The following is a 21,795-nucleotide window of genomic DNA, read 5'->3' as shown; positions in this document are numbered from 1 at the left end:
ACAAGGCTAGAAGGTAAAGATGCTCAAGAGAGGAGGAGAACCCATACAAAGAGGTTTGAGAAGAGGTTATAGATAATGGAATAAGGATGAGGCATTACGGGTTGATTTCGGTAGAAAAGATACCTCTGACTCTGTGCCTAAAAGGAAGGAGGCAAAGACGGAGGCTGATGGGGTTGGTTAAGGAAGGCAAGGAGTTTCGGGTTGAGGGCTCTGTTTTCTTCGTTTGATTGTTTCTTTGGTTGAACACGGGGAAATTCGGTGCAGGGAGTCGTAGTGAAGAAACATAGTGTGTATTTGTTCAGAAAGAAATGTACATCTTAAATGCAGAGACCCTAGAAAACATTTTGTTCTGAAACGTACCATGTCTTAAGGACTCATTCATATACTTGAGATTCTTTTTTGAGGCAAAGTTTTAGATCTGCACATAGCATTTTCTCTGCATGTGTGTGCAAAGCCTTGTACCTGAAGATCTCTACTTTTCTGCTGGACTGCAGACTCACCAGCAGAGCTGGGGTTGGTTATTGTGACCTTGCTGTTGCTGTGGCTCATGGCAAGGCTGCCTGCACTGTGGGAGTAGTAACTGTAAACCATCTTGAGAAAGACAGATTTTGTGTTAGTCTCTTGCTTAGAAAGAATAGCATAGCATTTGGGGAAGAGCATGCAACATAGAATCCCGTAGTTAGATATTAAAATAACAATAATCTCCACAGCCAGCAAATATTTGTCAAACGTAGTGGATGGGGATAAAGGTGATCCAAGCTATGAAGTAAATGAGCATGCCAAATGTTATGAATTTGGCCTCATTGTAATTCTCAGGTAATTTCCTGCCTTTGAAGGCACAAATGAAGCACTGGAAGGCCAGGATGGCAGTATAGACCAGCATGGAGCCAAATGCAAGAATGGACCCCTCCTCACATTCGAAGATAATGGCTCTGGGCAAGGAAACATTTTGTCCCACAGCAGGGGCTGCAAAGATGAGCAGGAGGGTGCAAGTGAAAATGATGGGGATGGGTTTATAGAAGCACTTCAGGAAGTTCTGAAGCTTGGGATCAAAGCTGAAGGCCAGCAGAATTTTCAGGGTCTTCATCAGAATGTGGGAGATGCAGAGAGTAAAGCTCATGCCAAGTAGTGTCTGCCTGGTTTTACACGTGAAGCTTTGTGGTTCTCTAATGAAAAAGCCTGAGCCGGCCAAATTGAGGAAATGACAGAAGAGGATTACGTAGCAGACCATCAATTCCCCGGATGATTTCACAATGGGTGTGTTCAGGTTTCTTGCAAATATTATGCCAATGGCCAGAACAAACAGGATTCCCAGCAGAGAGAGGGCCAGGAGCAAGATAGCCAAGGAATCATTCCAGTCAAGGTACTCCATTTCCTTTTCAAAGTACATTGTGCGCCCTATAGGGGCCCAGTGAGTTTCGCTGTTGCATAAAAGGCAATGATCCGTATCTAAAAGACACAGCAGATTTGGTTACATTGCAAATATTTAAACCAGGTGATTGTCCCCAGCGCTACAAATGAGACTCCTCAGTGAGAGTTCTGACTGGAAAATGGATATAGATAATTGTCACATTGGTTACTTATTAAAATAAAGCATGCACATGACCCAGGAAGGTGAGAAAGAAGGGGTGACAGTGAGGGAACAGGAAGAGTGGAAGAGAAAAGTTCATCTGGGCTATGAGTCTTTAGAAAATTAATATACTCAAGATAGATGCTAGCCTCTTATGAACTTGCTATTATAGGTAGCAGTTCAGGGACTGTCAAGAATAAGAGCTTTGGTACCAGACATATTTCAAGCCCTTTCTCTATCCCTTATGGGTCCTGTAATCTTGAACAAGCTGATTGAACTAGTGCTTCTTGGTAGGAATAACGAGATCTCTAGGGTATGCACACCTCTGGGTTTTCATCATACTCAGTTTAGTTAATTCAGCATTTATTTGTCTATAGTTATTCTGCCTCAGTTACAAATCAGACACGTCTGTGTGGAATACATAGACAAAAATTAACAGAGAACTTGCATTATTTTAAGAGGTGCTGGGAGAGCAAGTCCAGTAGAGGAACAACATCTTCCCTTGGAAGTGAAGTTACTTTTCCATCTGTTAGGTATTGAGTGTTCATTTGCTGCAGAAGCATAAAACACTTTTTATTTTTTGAAATGAAAAAAAATAAACCAAATAGAATTCATGTTAAAAAATCAGCTTAAAGAGAAATGTTTCAGGTGTATCACTATGCATGTTGTAGGGAGTGTAATTAATTACCTGTCCGATTGTTATAGTGATTTTCAGGACAGGTCACATATTCATAGCAGCAAGTATGTTGACTTTTTGTGGTTTTCTTCATTTGCCCAGGACTGCATTCCTTGGAGAATTTAGATTGAATTTTCTGTAAAGTAAAAAGAAATTCCAAATAAGTTTTAAAAAGATTTATCCTAACTATAATATCTCTGATTTAATTTAAAGATTTATTTACAAAACAGTATTTTGGTCTTTTTTTCTTCATAGTGTAAAAGAATTATTTTGTCATCTGGAGGAATTTCAACAACTTTAAAAAATAGAAAGTATTTCAGATAGTGAAACTGCTCAGGAAGAATACAGTTTTTATCATATGAATAATTTTTGTAAGCAAATAAGGAAATTAACTCTTTCAAAAAGTCACTAGCAGACATAAAAATGTGTAGTGGTGGAACTAATGGAGGAAATGATGTTTTGGAAATTATAAAATATAACTTTATATTTTATAAAATATAAAGAGCTCAACTATATAAGAATCATTGGACTTTTATATACTTTGTTGTTGTTAGTCACTCAGTCGTGTCCGACTCTTTGTGACCCCATGGACTGTAGCCTGCCAGGTTCCTCTGTCCCTGGGATTCTCCAGGCAAGAACACTGGAGTGGGCTGCCATTTCCTTCTCCAATGCATGAAAGTGAAAAATGAAAGTGAAGTCGCTCAGTCGTGTCCTACTCTCAGCGACCGCGTGGACTGCAGCCTACCAGGCTCCTCTGTCCACAGGATTTTCCAGGCAAGCGTACTGGAGTGCGGTGCCATTGCCTTCTCCATTTATATACTTTAGATGAAGATTATTAATCATGGCTTCCAAGAAGCATGCCCAGTCTAATCCTGAAAAACAAAATACTGGAAAAATTATAATTTAAAACCATTAAAGTATTAGTTAAAAAGATAACCCTTAATATATAAATAAAATATAATATTTAATTCATCTGTTTTTTTTCCTCCATTCCTAATCCCTTTCTCATGACTCATCTTGTGAGATAATTTTTTTTTTGTCTCACTCTTACCCTTGGGAAGCCAAAGCTGAACAAATAAATGAGACTTTCTCTAGAGTGTCTTAACAGCTATCCTTAGCCTGGAAAATGAGGTCTGTGGCTAACTAGTCTTTTCTTTGGGACATGAAAATGATCTGAGTGAGAGAGAAAAGTAGCCAAGGTTAGTAACTCTGGGTTCACAGATGCTGGCTTTCTTGTCTTCACTAGAGCTATGTCTGATCTGGATTTTCAGCAGGCAGGATATCTGCCCTGTCGATTCCCCAAGGAAGACTTAGTCCAGAGTATCCACATTCCTAAAGGATGCTCAGAAGACACAAAAGGTTTGAACTATGAGATAAAGTTGAACATCATTACGGGGATAAAAGTGAAACCTTGCTTCCCAGCTGTACAGTTTTTTTCTCTCTCCCCACATAAAAGGCAGCAATAAGAAAATGAGTCTGGGTGAGAGGTGACTGGAGCTTGGATCGGGGTGGTGGTAGCAATGGAGTAGAGGACAGAAGTGTAGACTGTGGATTTTGAAATTGTAACCTAGAATGGCTGTGAAGTGTGACAGAAAGAGAAGTGACAAGGATCCCACTAGGTATTTTTCATAAGCAGCTAGGAGAAATGAGTTACCATTTATTGGGATGGAGGTAGGTTTTGGAGGTTAGTCTTGGAGATAATCAGTTAAGATGAAAAACTATTAGACCCCCATGTAGAGATGTCAGATAGACAGTTGTATATTTACTTGAGTTGAAATTCAGAAGATAAAAATGTGGGAGTCATCTGCCTTCTATATAATGACATTGTTTAAGGGCATGGATGAGATCACTAAGGAAAAGTGCAGACAGAAAAGACGAGCAGGGAACTTCCCTGGTGGTCCAGTGGTTAAGACTCTGCACTTTCAGTTTATAAGGCACAGGTTTGATCCCTGGTCTGGGAACTAAGATCCTACATGCCACAGGGTGTAGCGAAAATAAAAAAAATTTTTAAAAAGAGCAGTTCTGAGTTCTGGGTCCACCAATATTCAGAGGGAGCAGGAATGGTAAGAAAAGGGCAAAGGAGACTGAGAAGTTATGGCCAGAGACAAAGGAAGAAAACCCAGGGAGTCTGCTGTCGTGAAGCAAATAAAGAAAGCGTTTCACGGAGGGGAGAATAATTAGCCAGTAAGCGAAGTAAGATGATGTTTGTGTTTATTAACCAGAAAGGAATAATTTTGATGGACTGAAAAGAATTTAAAAGAATTATGAGAGGTGAGAAATTGAAGCCAGTGAATATATTCAACTTTTTCAAGGAGTTTTGCCATAAAGGAAAACAGGAATGGGCAGTATACGAAGGAGGAAGATGGGGATCAGTAGAGTTCTTTGGATTTTTTTTTCTTAAGATGGAAGAACAACTTATTTGTATCACCATTTAGATAACATAGAAGAGAAAATACTTGAGGGTGCAGAAGAGAGTGGAGAATTGCCAGAGAAACATCTCTGAGTAAGTAAAAGGTGCTGGGATTTAGAGGAGCCTATCTTGGCTCCTCGGAGCATGGACAGTCCATGAACAGTGCCAGATGGAAAGCAGCGACGCAGCACAGATGTGGTGGAGGCAGTCCATCGCTTTTGATTGTCTCACTTTTGTCAGTCAAATAGGAAGCAGGGTCCACTGAAAGTGAAGATGGGAAAGGTGTGTTGGAGCCGAAGGACAGAAAAGAAAGTATAAATAACTGTCTAGAATGGTAGACAAACCAATGGGCTAGGATAATAATCTGATTTCCCAATAGCATTTAGAACCCAATGGAAGTTAGAGATCATGAATTTTAAGTGAGAACAGTTAGCAAAGTAGGTGGGATTTTTTTGTTTTCATTTTTGTTCGTTTTTGCCAAGATCAGCTGTATCGGTCAGACAAAGTTTAATATAATCAGGATTATACTTTGGTCCAATGAATGATGAATAGAGAGATGGGCAAGGAAACTGAGGGTGTGTACGAGGCAGTAATATACAAGTTGACCTTGGAATTTAAGGAGGGAAATTGGGAACATTGAACAGGCAGTAGGGCCACTGAAGGGTCTGGTGGGGACACGGAATTTTGCAGCTGAAGTATCAATTGATTTGAATGCTACGAAGCAGCCAATACAAAATTACCTTAAGATTCCTGTGATCATTTTTTGTTTCTTGATTTGTGGCAATGAAGACGTCATTTTTCAGGTCATATTGTACCATCTTGTGAAAGTCATGTGGCCACTGATCTCCCTCCAGAGCACAATATTGTATCCAGTATTCATAGTTCCATGGGCATCAAAATGAAATGAACTCCCTCCATCCATGAATCAGAGAAGGCAATGGCACCCCACTCCAGTACTCTTGCTGGAAAACCCCATGGACGGAGGACCCTGGTGGGCTGCAGTCCATGGGGTCGCTAAGAGTCGGACATGACTGAGCGACTTCACTTTCACTTTTCACTTTCATGCATTGGAGAAGGAAATGGCAACCCACTCCAGTGTCCTTGCCTGGAGAATCCCAGGGACAGGGGAGCCTGGTGGGCCGCTGTCTATGGGGTTGCACAGAGTCGGACATGTCTGAAGCGACTTAGCAGCAGCAGCCCTCCATGAATGTGACATTTTTCAGTATAGCAAGTAACTATGAAAAATAAAAACAGAAATAAAGACTGATAGAAATATTTTAAGTGTATCCATTATCCCAATTATAACACTGCCTTGCAAGGAATATCACTTAAAAATTAGAAAAAAAGACATTCTGGTCAAAGAGTGTGAGAACTACTTGAGAACTAGTAGTTCTTAACTACTAAGCAACAATTTGAGAATTGTTGAGAATTTCTGATGTCTTGCTCTGTGAATTTGAGAAAGCAAGTTAATGTTTACGGAGGTAGATTCTCTTACTTACAGAACTGAAATCTGAGCACCTTTCTGTATTCCACTTTGCATAATTTCAGAATGGGTCTTCTAGAGCAGATGCCACTCTAATTCTGGTTCCAAATTTCATTAGTGGTGTGATCTTGACATTTACAACTTCTTTCTAGGCCTCAGTTGAGATAAATGTAACCTATTATACTTAATAGGATTGTTGCAAGAATTAAATGTAATTATTCCTAGGTGGCTGCAGCATAAGGAGTCTGCCTGCCAATGCAGGAGACGTAAGAGATGCGGGTTCAATCCCTGGATTGGGTGGTTCCCCTGGAAAAGGAGATGGCAACCCACTCCAGTATTCTTGCCTGGAAAACCCCATGGACAGAGGAGCCTGGCAGGTTGCAGTCCATAGGGTCGCAAAAGAATTGGACATGACCGAGCAACTGAGCACACACACACATGTGTATGAACACTTTAGCCTAGCATCAGGAACAGATTAATAACAGATTGTTAATAGGTCAATAAAGATTAACTTAATACTTTTAAGTACCTATAATTAGCTAACAGGGATGTTGTGCAAATAAATGAAAATGCTTTGAGTCTATCAAGTAATAAAGTCACCCGACATTCATATGCTACTTTCTAATACTCAAATCTGTGATGCCCTTTTACTCCATAACAACTCAGTAAAGCACACTTAGCAGGGATCATCTTCCTTTCTCAGAGGAGGACCCCAGCCAGGGAGTGAAAGACCTTCTCTGAAGATACACATCTTGACTTTCATTATGGGGTCTTTCTGTTGCACCTAATGATATATTAGTTTAAATTTTCCTCACTGTGTTTTTCTTTTTTTTTTCTCCTTCTGACTCAAAGCCATAATCAAGGTGCCATTTGGAGGCAGGAAAATTCATCCTTTCCTTCTAGAGTCACACTCATCCTGGGTCTTTGACCTGGGTCTCAGCAGGCGATCCAAGCTGGGAGTTGTCATGCTCACCAGCCCCAAAATGAAGGCTGAGGTGACAGAGCTGCAAACCCAGAGAGTTCAGTAACAAATGCACCCTGTTCTTGGGTGCATCCCTACCTGAGAAGTTTAACTGGTGGACCTAATGTAACTTCTCGGGCTTCCCAGATGTCTTCATGGTAAAGAATCCACCTGCAAAGCAGGAGACTAGGGTTCAGTCCCTGGGTCAGGAAGATCCCCTGAAGAAGGAAATGGCAACCCGCTCCATTCTTGCCTGAGAAATCCCATGGACAGAGGAGTCAGGCAGGTTGCAGCCCCCGGGGTCACAGAAGTGTCGGACACAACTGAGCACAGAGTAACTGCTAGTGACCTCCCTCTGAGTCCATACTCATTAGGTGGGAGTGGGGGAATCTTAACTATCACCAACGGTTTTTAAGTCTGTTTCAGTAAGAGGGTATAGTCATTGTTGTTCAGCTGCTAAGTTGTGTTGACTCTTTTGCAACCTGATGGACTGTAGCCTGCCAAGCTCCTCTGTCCATGGCATTTCCCAGGCAAGAATACCAGAGTGGGTTGCCATTTCCTCCTCCAGAGGATCTTCCCAACCCAGGGATCAAACCCATGTCTCCTGCAACGCAGGTGAATTCTTAACCACTGAGCTGCTGGGGAAGCCCCAGAGTATAATAAAGAGACCTCTAAATTCTATTTCCAATTTAGTTCAGAAAATGATTTTTTTAACCTGAGAAGAAAGAGATATAATGAAAAATTACTCTTCTTATTATTCAGTTTCTACAGTGAGAACTTGTATGCAGTACAGCTAGAACAGAAATGTTTTACTGACCAATGAGCCAGCCATATCGAACTTGTGGTGCAGGAGAGAATACTAGACTGAGAAGGAAGAGAACATTTGAGTTCTGGCTCCACCGTTAATGTGATATATAATCATGGCTAAGCAAATACCATCACATCTGTACCTGCGATGCTTCTGTGGTTTTTGTTGGGTGCAAAATCTATGGAACAAGGCAGAAGTTATTCTACTTGAATAGAGTTATTCTTCCTCTGTTTTTTCTCAGTTAATCTTTTATGAGTGTTTCCTTCCTTCAGTTTTTTCCCCCTTTGGCAAATACAGTGTAAGAAAATCAAGTTGTATTTTAAGTGAATATATTAGCTACAATGGTCAGGTCAATGACCAAATATAACTTTAGCAAAATCTTTACACATGTGTATTGATTTTATTCTGGGAAAAGAAATGGCAACCCACTCCAGTATTCTTGCCTGGAGAATCCCATGGACAGAGGAGCCTGGTGGGCTACAGTCCATGGGGTTGCAAAGAGTCGGACACGACTGAGCAACTTTGCTTTCACTTTTTTTTAAATTGATTTTATTATATGTCTTTGCAGACTTCTAGTTCTTTTAATTAATTCAAATTTAATTAGTATTACTTTAAAGAAGCAGAATATCAAATCTAACATGGTGGAATTAACCCAAATCTTATTGCAGCAGTTGCCTGGAAGAAAAAAAAAATATGGAGGGAACAAAAATAGGCAAAAAATCCCAGCTTTCAGTGTTCCCAGCTCTACCTGTATATTGATTTTTCTTCTGTTCCTTCCTTAAGCAACATACACATGTAAGCCCTAGTATCTTAGTTCTTTAGTGAGCAAATCCTCTTCCATTCTCTTGTTCGAACTGTAATTTCCACCAGCTTTTTTCCTGTATTTAATTAGGTTTTACAGAGTAAATTTCTGACACATATATGTTCTGTAAATAATGATAACATTGCATGATGTAAATAAAATGGCACAATTCCACATTTGTTCTTATAGGAAAGAGGATGGAAACAAAACAGTGCATTCATTACTTGTTAAATATTCTTTTGAACGTTTGCTGTGGATTAAATTCTGAACACTAATGCTACGGTTATTAAGCTGTTAAAGATTTCTTCCATTCATAATTTCTTTGTTTTTCATCATGACTCTGACCCTCATGATAAATTGACCCAAAAATATTTAGAGAGTAGGAGTTGCATTTCCATGATTCACCTCAGTTTGGTAATGACCTATTTTTGAGAACACAAGGTCAGGAGGCCTCTCCCATTAAGCTGCTGTGGTTGATGTTGTTTTCCATGTCCTCAGGCGCTCTGCTGTCTGCTGCAACTCTAAGTGAGTGGTGCTTATGAAAGATATCTACGTGACTCAAGCAGAGACTTGCAGAGGAAGCACCCTTACATCTCTCTCTGGTACCCAACCTATGTCTTTTACTTGTGTAAAGTTTTCCATGGTGTAGCAAAAGCACATGACTAAGACTGGGAGAGTTTCGCTGCTAATTCTATGCTATTGATGGGCCCCAGATCATTACAATTGAGGTCCCCCATCTCTAAACTGCTGCAAGTCTCAATCACCAGTAACACCTCCTCTTGCCAGTTCTTTAGGATGAAGTGTAGTGAACATGAATCTGTGGATCTACCATAATATTTAAAGATTAAAGATGAGGTATGTTAATGCTTAGTTCGTGAAGTGAAGATGCCACGCTTTCTCTCTCTGTGACTTCGCTGGAGTGTTTCTGTCCTGCCTAGCACCCACTCATCTATCATATTCACCAGGGATGTCATGATCTTTGGAGAATATTCTCTGCCATCTTGTAGTTATATGAAACGTTGTAATGCATTGTTCTTCACTGTAATCAGCTCCTTAATTCTTTGACCATTTACTCCTCTAGACACATGCCTCCTTCAGAGAGAGAATTATCTCGTTGCCTGTAATATTTTCAAATTTCAACACCATGTCCAGAACACTGAGACATCCAGTAAATATTTGCCAAATAATTGTGAATAGTAGTTTGACTCTTATACATTCTCTTGTCCCACATACATCACTCACTACCTTGTATCTGATCCAGAGTAAAGGAAAACAAAAACGGAAACCATAATCACTACTGGGGACAAGGAGGTAGGAGTCCTCACACACATCTGAGGAGCATAAAAAAATCTGTTGCCGTAAAACAAATATGATTGCGCTCTCCCTGAATACTGCTCACAGATATCACCAAATGTGGAGCCAAAGTAAGGATTATACTCAAATACTATAGAAAACTAACTCCTTTGAAGTTACTTGAATCTAAAATCACTCAGAAAGTATTATTTAAGGATTAGTGAATTTTGCCAGGGGACAAAATAATTTTGAGGAATATATCCTTGATCAGTAACCCTAAATACTGCTGATCTTTTCAATTTAATATCTACATGGAGATTTCTTCCTAAAAAGACAATCGTTTGCATTATTGTATTTGTCCTACTGGATCTGGCAGGGACTTGGCTCACTGGTGATCAAAGGAACAAGGCGCTCCTCTGCTCCTCATTTCCAGGCTGTTTCTGTCTGTTTCTGGACTACTATGTCCCAGGGGGTGAATAAAGAATGACCCCAGGCTCCCAGTGTTTAAATAAAACATTTTAAAAGAGCTGCTTCAATTATACTTTCTCAAGATCTTTCCTCAGAATGTTTGAGACTTATTCCTGATTTAAAATACTTTCCCAGAGGATAAGTAGCTATTGCTATTTGTATTTCTTTTTTCTTATGAGTCTCTTTATAGCTCCTCCCCTTTATCCCATCTGTCTCTAATTGTCTATTTTCCTCTCCGTCACTACCTCTCACCTCTCATTCTTAAAATTTCATCTAGTAGGTTTCATTATGTTGGTCCACTTAACGTATAGGGTTTTTTTTTTTTTTTTAAACCAATCCATCATTAAAGTTTTTCACTACAAAGAGTATATTTTCAAATAGCCACCTTAAAATAATTAGACATATAAATATGCATGTGTGTGTGTATATATAGTGATGTATTAATTAAAAATAAAACCCCTAATCTCTAGTCTTACCTCTTCATTAGTTTTTTGTTTTTTTGTTTTTTTTGACCTTGCATTTACAAAGTGAAAACTAGTTTTAATATGAGCAACTTAAAACACCCTCTGACCATCACATGATTCATCCAAATGTAAGCTGATCACTTCAAACCTCGGAGCTTGTGGTTGTGGGTGTTTAAAAGTAGAAACAGCCCTGGACTGATCACTTATGTGATCAGAAAAAAACTGGATCTTATTCCCTTTTACCTTTTTACCCTAACAAATTTAAAAGAAATAAATTTTTGGAACATGACTCTGCCTTAAGACAAACAAGTTTGAATATTGAGAAATTTGTTTTTAATGAGTTAAATTTACCATATAAAGCAGCAGTTTGCTTTTAAATGCCTTGTTTATGGACATTTGAAAGACACAGTGGATAATCTTCACTAAATAGGGCCACTCTAATTAGAGTTTCTACAAACTAATTGAAGAGAAGAAAGAGAAAGACTTCTTTTATACAAGTAGTGGTTCATTTAAACCTGAGATAACATAAGACTTGTTATAATACCATTCTTTTGAAGAAGACTGGAGTCCTAATAACATTCTTTTGAAGAAGACTGGAGTCCTAGAAAGACTGCCCTAAGAAAGAGTCCTAACTGGAGGTGCTGGGCTGTAATCACCCAAAGGGTATGGAGTCAGAAGACCCAGACTAGAGTCTAGTACTTTTGGCTTTAGTTTCCTTACCCACAATATTTAGCAATAATAAAAGGGATTATTAAACATACCTGGTCTTGTGTTGTTAAGAGCATCAAAAAAGATAATTCGTATGAAATTTTGAAAAACTGCAAGATCAGATATAAATCCACAAGCTAAAGAAAAATAGCACCATCAGCAGAATCTTCTTGGAAAATAAGATAATACAACTTTAGTGGAAAAGAATAGAAGGTGAAGGTAAAATAACTCTGTTACGCTTAAGAACAAAGAACTAATAATAGAAATGAAGGTTATTCAACACTGATAGTATCTACTAATTGAAGGAATAAAATTTAGAGCACTTTATAGCAATATTGCAAATTAAAGGAAAGAAAGAAATGATGGTAGGGGAATTTTCTTGTATGTGTGAGTTACTACCTCCCATGGTTGAAAGCCATTGGGGTTCTGATAGCCTCAAGCTTGTCACAGATCCTGACTGGCATAACTAAGGGCCAGCACTGCTAGCTGAATACTGTGAACAAGTCCCAGTTCAGTGTAATCCCACAGGAAGTCAGTTCTCAGGAAGACGTTCCTTTCTGTGTCCTCAGAGGCCAAAGTGCCCTGAGAATAGTTGGAGATGCATCAACTCAGATCACTGTCTTTAGTATGTGCACAAGCAGACAAGAGCATGGCATATTCATTTGAGAGTTTGTTGTTATCACTGGGAAACGCATAAAGATTTTGAAGAAGGGAACAGAAAGAGGACACATTCCCTCTTCTAAAGGTAAACCTCACAACTTTGCCAATCCTATTAACATCAGGAATGGTAGCAATCTTGGTGGATGTTGATCAGCTATAGCTAGCAATCCAGGTCTTATTTATATTCCTTTCAATGGCTTTACTGAAGAGATTGAAAACATGGAATTGACTCAGAAATACCACAACGACATTAACCTCGGCTTCTGCTATGATTCTCTCAAGTGTCTGATTGATCCTGACCAAAAATACCAATAATTTACTGGCATTAATGAGAGGAAGTCTGGGAGAGCTTCTCTGAAGACTATGCACACATTATTTGCTGCTGTCTGAACTGCAAAGGAGATCAGTCCTGGGTGTTCATTGGAAGGACTGATGCTGAAGCTGAAACTCCAATACTTTGGCCACCTGATGCGAAGAGTTGACTCATTGGAAAAGACTCTGATGCTGGGAGGGATTGGAGGCAGGAGGAGAAGGGGACGACAGAGGATGAGATGGCTGGATGGCATCACCCACTCGATGGACATGAGTTTGAGTAATCTCCAGGAGTTGGTGATGGACAGGGAGGACACTACTGAACGACTGAACTGAACTGAACTGCAAAAGTGTTGAGAGTCCATAGTCATCATCTGTGGTTAGGATGCCAATCCAATTCTGTCCAGATTTCTGAATCAGGTGGGCCATTGCTTTAGTTTGGTAGAAATCACTGGGCATCGTCCATAAAAATGAAGGAAACTGAATTTTGTCACTTAGGGTTTCTGCAGTAGATTCATAACTCACCTGGAAATGGACAGAATATTTTAGTTATGGTGTTGATGAGCTGCAGGTGGCTATTCATAGTAGATGTTCTTCTCTTTAATTTCTGTGAGTTTCCATAAAGTTTTCTAAATTCTTCGATCCTTTCTATCCTTCCCCTTCAACGAACTACTTTATAAATAGCTTAAATCATGATAGTTAGGACCCGAAAATTATTGAGTCATTGCGTCTCACTTGTTTTGCCTGTGTATAGTATAAGCAAGGGTTCAGGCTCTATATTATAACTCTGTCTACATGCCTATATTTATTTATATCTATCTTGTATCTCAGGTCAGGGCTACCAGTGGATATTATTTAAATACTTAGAAATAAATATGGGAAAATGCAACCAGTCAAATAAGCACCATGACTTTTGGGACTCCTTGTTTGTTCAAAATTTGTATAAATGGCAACTTTGATGACTTTTATTCTAGATAAATCATCCAGACAAAGAATCATCTGTCCAGGGGTCAGCAAACCTCTTTCTGTAAAGGACCAAATGTAAAATATTTTAAGCTTTGTTGGACATATATGGTCTCTGTCATATATTATGTTTGTATTTTTTTGTAACAACCTTTCAAAAAACATGTAAAAATTGTTCTTAGCTTGAGAACTCAAGACCTTGAGGGCCACATTTGATCCACTGGCTATATAGTTTTCTGACTCCTAATCCACTCAAATGAGCAGTAGCATTTTGGAAAATTTCCCTACTGTGTGCAAAGTTTTGCCTAATTTACAGCTTTGTTGATTTTATTCTAGGGAGAGTGATTACCTTCCACAGCTGCCATTGCGCCATACCACTTGCTCAGTGAATTTTTTTTCTTTTCTTTTTTACTATTTATAGCAGCTACTGGTATGCAAGGAAAGACAATACACTTTAAAGTCAAACAAACTGTTAGAATCCTGACTGCAACAAATTTGACAAAGTTAGTTAACATTGCTTTCCCTGTGAAGTGACAGGGTTCTTGTGAAGACTGAAGGAGAAAATGTAAATGATTTAAATGGATATTGGCACACAGTGGACATTCATTCACTAAACCTTAATTGCCTCAGGAGACATTGCTATGCTCACCTTCACTCTGCTACCTGGGCTTCTGTAAATTCTGTGTTACCATGGAGAATCCTCTCTACTATTATGCTATCATGGAAATTACATTTTTACATTAAACAACCATTGTTAAAAATATTCTACTTTTCTTGTCACCTAGCTAGTTTTATACATAGTCTAGAAATTTGGGACCAAAGCCTTATCTCTGAGATATTTGGAGGAATAGTTCTTTTTTATTTTTTTAATTTAAACTTTTCACTATTAACTTTACTAGGCTACAATATAATGGAACTCTCAAAGTCTTATGGGTATATACACACTTATTTAGTCTGGCTCCAGAAAGTTATATAATTTGATTTCTTATGCATGTTTATTATTATTCATATATATTTTTATCTGTTCACTTCTATCAGATGGTTACTTCTTGATAATCTGACCATGAGCATTGTTTAAATTTTGGCTTCTAATCTTCCTTGAGCTTAGAAAGCAGTGATCTACTGAGTTATAGAGTGATGTGATATAAAGGTTAGTTAGTTCAAAATGAAAGTCAGGGGTACTTGTTTGAGTAATGCATAGGAACTTAGTGCACGGCTCTCAAACACGTGCTTTGGTCTTTCAGAGACCATGTTGCTTACTTCCTGGTAAGGCCTTACATTATAGGAGGCTCAGTAATTCCACAGTCTGCTCAAAGCCCTTCCATAATACTCAGAATGAAATACCAGGCCCACCATGGCTTACAGGATGCTCCATGGCCCGGCCCCTACACGTCTCTGTGAATGCATCCCTTACTCTGTACCTTTCTGCTCAGACTGATCTGGCCCTGTTGACCTTTTGTTTTTCTTCTGACATTTCAGCTTTGCACTTACTGTTTTCTCAGCCTAGATACTTTCCACTCCTCCCCCATCTCTTGGCTGTCTCTTCCATTCAAGTTTCAGGCTAAACATCATTTCCTTGAGAGTATTCCTTGACTTCTGGGCCCCTTTACCTCTCACTTCCTTTTCAGTGTTCTTCATGGCATCTAACTGATGTAACTTTAGAAACAAGACAGTCGAGTTGCCTAGAGGCATCAGTCTTATCTAAATCATGCTGAAAACTGTCAGAAACTAGACCTGACAGATTGAGGGGTGACTACTCCTTAGTGCTTTGATCACTATATTATCCATATTAGGACACATCCTTTATTTTTTTCTGAAGAGAAAGAAAAGTTAAAGTAGAAGTATCTCCCCAACTAGTTTCCTAGATTACCCTGATCCTTTCAGGATGAAGAATATGATTACACCCAACCGATGGTGGTAGAACAAAACCCACCTGTGTCATGAGCTGTAAACTCAACATCCAGGAGACAGCATGGTTATTTCTGAGTAGCCAGCACCTATGACAGCCTTCCAGGAGAAATATCAATAACCTTAGATATGCAGATGACACCACCCTTATGGCAGAAAGTGAAGATGAACTAAAAAGCCTCTTGATGAAAGTGAAAGAGGAGAGTGAAAAAGTTGGCTTAAAGCTTAACATTCAGAAAACTAAGATCATGGCATCTGGTCCCATCACTTCATGGCAGATAGATGGGGAAACAGTGGAAACAGTGGCTGACTTTATTTTTCTGGGCTCCAAAATCACTGCAGATGGTGATTGCAGTCATGAAATTAAAAGATGCTTACTCCTTGGAAGGAAAGTTATGACCAACCTAGATAGCATATTAAAAAGCAGAGATATTACTTTGCCAACAAAGGTCCGTCTGGTCAAGGCTATGGTTTTTCCAGTGGTCATGTATGGATGTGAGAGTTGGACTGTGAGGAAAGCTGAGCGCCAAGAAATTGATGCTTTTGAACTGTGGTGTTGGAGAAGACTCTTGAGAGTCCCTTGGACTGCAAGGAGATCCAGCCAGTCCATCCTAAAGGAGATCAGTCCTGGGTGTTCATTGGAAGGACTGATGCTGAAGCTGAAGCTACAATACTTTGGCCACCTGATGCGAAGAGTTGACTCATTGGAAAAGACCCTGATGCTGGGGGAGGGATTGGGGGCAGGAGGAGAAGGGGACGACAGAGGATGAGATGGTTGGGTGGCATCACCGACTCGATGGGCATGAGTTTGAGTCAACTCCGGGAGTTGGTGATGGACAGGGAGGCCTGGCATGCTGCGATTCATGGGGTCGTGAAGAGTCGGACACGACTGAGTGACTGAACTGAACTGAACTGATGACAGCCTTAACCCTTGACATGTAGCTAGAATAGTTGCACTTAAACTCCACAATTTCTCTGGAGCTGTTGAACTTAGAAAGACCTCAGAGCAGCTGCCATTGCCACTGTGACATCTGTACAGGTGTCATAGATTTCGTACCCTAGTTTGACTCCAGACAATAGTGTTGAATTATTGATCATCTCAATGCTGTGTATCAAGAGTTTGAAGAAAAGTTGATATTTCAAAGCTGTTGAGAAACATGTGCTTTTGAAATTAGAACATAACTCTTCTTCAGACATGATAATATGCAATTTTATCCCAATTTCTGCCTTATGATAGACAATTCCTGAATCAGTGAAGCTTACCTCTCGACGGATCTAAACTTTATTTAAAAGCAGGTTTTGATGGAAACCTTTCTCAAGAGTATATGGGGGACTTCCCCGGCAGTCTAGTGTTTCTAATGCTGCATGGCACAGCCAAAAAAAATTTTTTTAATGTATATAGGAACCCACAGCTTCTCGAATGGAGTTGGTGTGACAAGAGTTAACCTTTTCTTGATTATTCAGGATGATTTTGAATACTCAATTTTGTATTCTACAGTATGAAGATGTATCTGACATCTGTTCCTTTTTGTAGTTAGATGTCAGCATTTTTATTGCTATTCAAGATTCTGCTCTTGTAGACTCACTTCCCCATTTTTTAGTTTTGTGATGCTAAGCTATTGTGGTTGGAAACCAGATGAATAGGAGTCTTAAGAATTACTTATAAAACAGGCTCTGGGTAAAAGCCCAGTAGCTTTCTCCTGGATAACATGCAATATTTTAGTTCTAAGGCATGGATATTTCCTAATTTAGTGGGTTTTTCCAGTTGACTTCTGGACTTGTAATTATTCCAGAGCATTGAATTGTTTGGTTACTGACATACTATTAAGTTTACTTCACCCACCACATATACAAAAGGTTACAAACAGTGCCTAATATATAGGAAGAATTCAAGAAATTTTTTTGAATAAGTAAAAAGGAATATTGTTCAGGGTTTTGATATTTTCAAGTTTCTTTTAATGCACTTAGTTATGATAAATTAAATAATATTTGGATAATGCTGTTTGTCCCTACAGCTATCTAAATAGGAAGTTTGGCAACAAGCTTTAAGTTTTTAAAGAAAGAAACAAAAGAGAGAGAGGTTAAAGTAATGAGTTGTCTGGCAAATAAAATGCATAATATTTTCAAAGTGTTAGCTCCATGAGAGTCTGAATCTCTTTGGTTCACCTCAGTATCACCCATGCCTGGAATAGGGCCGAGGTAATGTAGGCATTTAATAATAGTTGTTCAGTGTTGAGTGAATACCATTTCTCTCAAGGAGTGACAATAAGACCAAAGGGTGTTCAGTGACCTTTTTTTTGGAATAAATTTTTTTAGACAAAATGACTTTTAAAAGAAATCATTTTCTATCCTTATTAGTTGGCCTATGATTGTGGCCTTAAATCTACAGTCATTCTTTGGGTGCCAACTTCATGCTCTGAAAAATCCTCATTGATTTTTTTTTTGCAGTGTTCTCTGGTATTCCTGATAATCAATGATTAAGATGACAGTAGCTCAAGATGTCCAACTTCTGGGGAGAATGCCAGGAAGGAAGATTAGAGTGACATGGAATCACATTTTCCCTGAAAGCATTCATATAGGACATGCTAAATACTTTTGATTTAAAAAAAACGGAAAATTGCTGGGGGGACGGATGAGGGAAGAGATGGTTAGGAAGTTTGGGGTGGACATGGACACACTGCTGTATTTAAAATGGATGAACAACAAGGACCTACTATACAGCACATGGAACTCTGTTCAATGTTATGTGGCAGCATGGATGGGAGTTTGGGGGAGAATGGATACATGTATGTATCCATATATGATGATACATATATGTATGGCTGAGTCCCTTTTGCTATTCATCTGAAACTATCACAACATTGCTAATGAGCTATACCCCAATACAAAATAAAAAGGTGTTTTTTTTTAAAAAAAAAAAAAGATGAAAAGAAAAGATTAAATTTACATCCAAAAATATCAAGATAAAAAAATCAAGATTTGAGAGTTAGCAGGAAGCACTGGAATCACATTACCAGAGCAGCAGAAGCTGATGTCACCTGCCTTTAAAAGTTATCCAGGCTGTTGTTTTACAGAAAAGAAAAATCAGAAGCTAGAACTCAAAGAGTTTAAATGATGTGCCTAAATCTACAAAATAACTTTGTCCCAAAACTGAAATTAGAATTCAAATAGTCTGCTCCCCTTAAAGAAAGCTATCTGCAATATCCTCCATTCAGCTTTACTTTTCTGTAATACACCATGAGAAATGTCTGTTCTATAGTCCAGCTTTCACAATATAAAGTGTTCACGAACGAACACTCTGAGTTGAAGTAAGGTCTTAATTTATTATGAAAGAATTAGATTACTTCAAGAATGAAATAAGTACTGTGTTGACAAAAACAGTGTAGAGAAAAATTTTAAGTGCAGTCTATTTTAAAGAATTAAGATTCATGTTTGGAACAACCTGCATTTGTGGGTGACAGAAATAAAAATGTGCTATGTGTGCATGTAGTGGACAGGCTACCTATTGTGTCTTCTCATTGGTTTCCTCGTGACTGCAGGGGTTATTCTTTTTAGGCAAAATCCAAATAAACACATTAATGGGAAGCAGTCATAGCCTCTGTACTTGGAGGCTGATTATACATATAGTACTAATATATTTTTCTTTTAAGGAAGAATAGCAAGGCTTAACTATATGCAACTTAGAAGTATATGAGTTGAAATTTTATTAAAATAATTTAGATGTTAATACAAGTAAACATTTACATGCCCTAGTCTCACGGTGCAAGCTCGAAATCTAAATGTGTTCTCTGAGGCTTCACTCACCTGGCACATTTCTGGATTTCTGGCCTTCTAGGGTATTCTTCTGAGGACAGCATTTTTTCATGAATGGCAAACAAACCTCCAGTCATGACGTGTCCTGGTGAAGTGGCAGCCACAAAGTCATCAGGGGTCTGGCAAGGCTGAGAAGTAGCAAAAACAATCACAAAACAGGTGATCAGTACTATCAACTGTGCCATGCTTCTGTCTTCGTTGCTGACTTCTTGAGAGTTCTTAGGACTCTCTGAGCTCACAGGTGACAGTAACATGATTCCTATTTCACCTGTAAACACATATACAGCATGGGACACTGTCAAGGGCAGAAACACCCAGTGTTCAGATACCTGATGATGGTCCAAACAGTTCTTCACCAGTAAGAACATATCAGACCCTCTCACACCCCATTGTTGATGTGTGATAGGGCTAACACAAAATAAAAGTCAGTAGAATTGTATAATGTGTGTGTTTATACACAGCTCCTCACTGTGATAGCATCTTTTATTCCTCTGATGTGTCAAGGGCTTTGAGTCATGTTGGCATTTCTTTTGAACTGGGATATAGAATCTTCAAGAGGAAGCAGTTCAGGAACATTTTCTCATCTTGGAAAAGGACAATTATGCATTTTCAAAGGTATCACATTCAAGGCACAAAAGCTGCAGAGCAGTTTATTAAAAAAATAGCATCCCAAATTTATTTTCCCAGAAAAACTCTATGTAAAAAATGAAATTCAGTTAAATTTAGGTATTTGTGACTTTCTGTTTAATCTAAGTTGGAAAATCTATTTCTACTAAGGAGCCTTACTAAGGTAAAAAACAGAAAGTTTCAAAAGACTTTGTGCTATAAAACTCAGTGTCATGTGGCAGAAAGTGCTCAGACTTTGGAAACTGACAGATTGGCTGACTCTGCCTACCACTTAGCATGTGACCATGAATGAATTACTGAGCTTTTCTGGACAATAATTTTTTCATATATAAAATAGATAAGATCCTCTGTCTCATGGATATGTTCTGAAACTTGAGCTGAATCGATTTGTAAAGCTCCTAGATTCTAGTAGGCACTCAATAATTAGCTCTTGTTTTAATCCATCAGGGCTGCTATCACAGAAATACTGTAAACTGGTTGGGCTAGAATCAACAAACACTTATTCTCACAGTACTGAAGGTTGTGAAGTCCAAGATCATGGTGCGGGCAGATTCAGTGTTTGCTGAGAGCTTCTATAAACCTCACGTGGCAGAAAGGGCAAGGCAGCTTTCTCAAGGCTGCTTTCATACAGGCCCTAATCCAACTGGGAGGGCTCTGCTCTCATGACCTAATCACCTCCTGAAGGCCCCACCTCCTAATACCATCACCTTTAGGCTTAGGTTTTAACATCTGAATTTGGGGAGGATATAAACATTCAGAACTTAGCAGTCCTCTCCTGTCCCTTCCTAAAACCAAACTGAAAGTTATTAATTCCTAAATGTGGAGTGCTTTCCACAATCGGCTAAGTAAATCATTGTTCAAAGGTCTTTCTCAAATATCTTAAATGCATGCCTGGTAGAAATGATGATGTTTGTGATAGAACCATTAGCTGGCTATAGTCTCCCTAGAATGTAAATCCATTACTAAGTTCAGCATAAGGAAAGATAAAGGTATATTAATTACTTCAGAATTTCACTGGACATGTTATCTTCATTGTTGTAGTTTCCATTACTATCAAGATTTAATTTTGGACCAGGGACAAAAGTTTTAGCCATCATTTTGAATCTACAGTTACTATACATTTTATGCAATTTTAAAAGACTTTAAAATGACAATAATAATTACTACTATTCCAAAAGTTTTTTTTAATTAACTGCTTCTGAAAGATAAAAATTGGAAAAAAACTTTCCAGTGAGATGAATTGCTGATGGCACTAGCTTGCTCCTCCTCTGATCTCAAGGTTCTATATTTCTTTGAAATTTTCTTTATGTCAAGACATATCTGGCTAATATTATTTAAAGGTGATAGCACAGAAGTGATAGCACTAGCCACGTAATTCTCATAAAGACACCATAACCCTGCTTGGACAAGTACAGTAAGGGATGTAAAATCAATTAGTAAAGGTGCTTTGCACTATCATTAGTTTATAGCACTTTAATAGGGTGAGTTGCTGCAGCCCAGTAAGCTAATCTGAGCTACAGTGGTTACTAGATATGATCAGCATTTTAGATGGGCTATTACTATTATTGCCCACTTGGAAAAATCAAATTATCAAGGCATATGACGTTTAAGCAGCATTGGATGCTAGAGGGATAACACTGTATCGTACATCACAAAGCACAGCAAACTTCAGCTAGAGGTAAAATTAGATGGCCTAAATCACCAGTGGAACTAGTTAGCTGCTTAGCTAAGTAATTGATTTCCTTTAGTTGGATTTCCAGGCTTCCCTAATAGCTCAGTTGGTATAGAATCCACCTGCAATGCAGGAGACCCCGGTTGGATTTCTGGGTTGGGAAGATCCACTGGAGAAGGGATAGGTCACCCACTCCA

At 38.8% G+C, this 21,795-nt stretch overlaps 1 protein-coding gene across 1 annotated transcript; it reads right to left on the bottom strand.

Moving 5' to 3' along the window:
- Positions 1 to 378: 378 nt before the first annotated feature.
- GPRC6A (G protein-coupled receptor class C group 6 member A) lies at positions 379 to 19,484 on the bottom strand. Its single transcript, XM_061131544.1, is given in 15 exon segments — positions 379 to 736; positions 738 to 1,449; positions 2,259 to 2,382; positions 5,397 to 5,479; positions 5,482 to 5,568; positions 5,852 to 5,891; positions 12,043 to 12,615; positions 12,618 to 12,712; positions 12,954 to 13,140; positions 15,512 to 15,549; positions 15,552 to 15,585; positions 16,410 to 16,485; positions 16,487 to 16,600; positions 16,602 to 16,631; positions 19,291 to 19,484. Coding segments are annotated over 15 exon segments (2,745 nt in total).
- Positions 19,485 to 21,795: the final 2,311 nt, after the last annotated feature.

This window comes from Dama dama, chromosome 28, assembly GCF_033118175.1.
Source record: "Dama dama isolate Ldn47 chromosome 28, ASM3311817v1, whole genome shotgun sequence".
Classification (NCBI taxonomy): Eukaryota; Metazoa; Chordata; class Mammalia; order Artiodactyla; family Cervidae; genus Dama; species Dama dama.
This window is presented reverse-complemented; position numbering and strand designations above follow the sequence as displayed.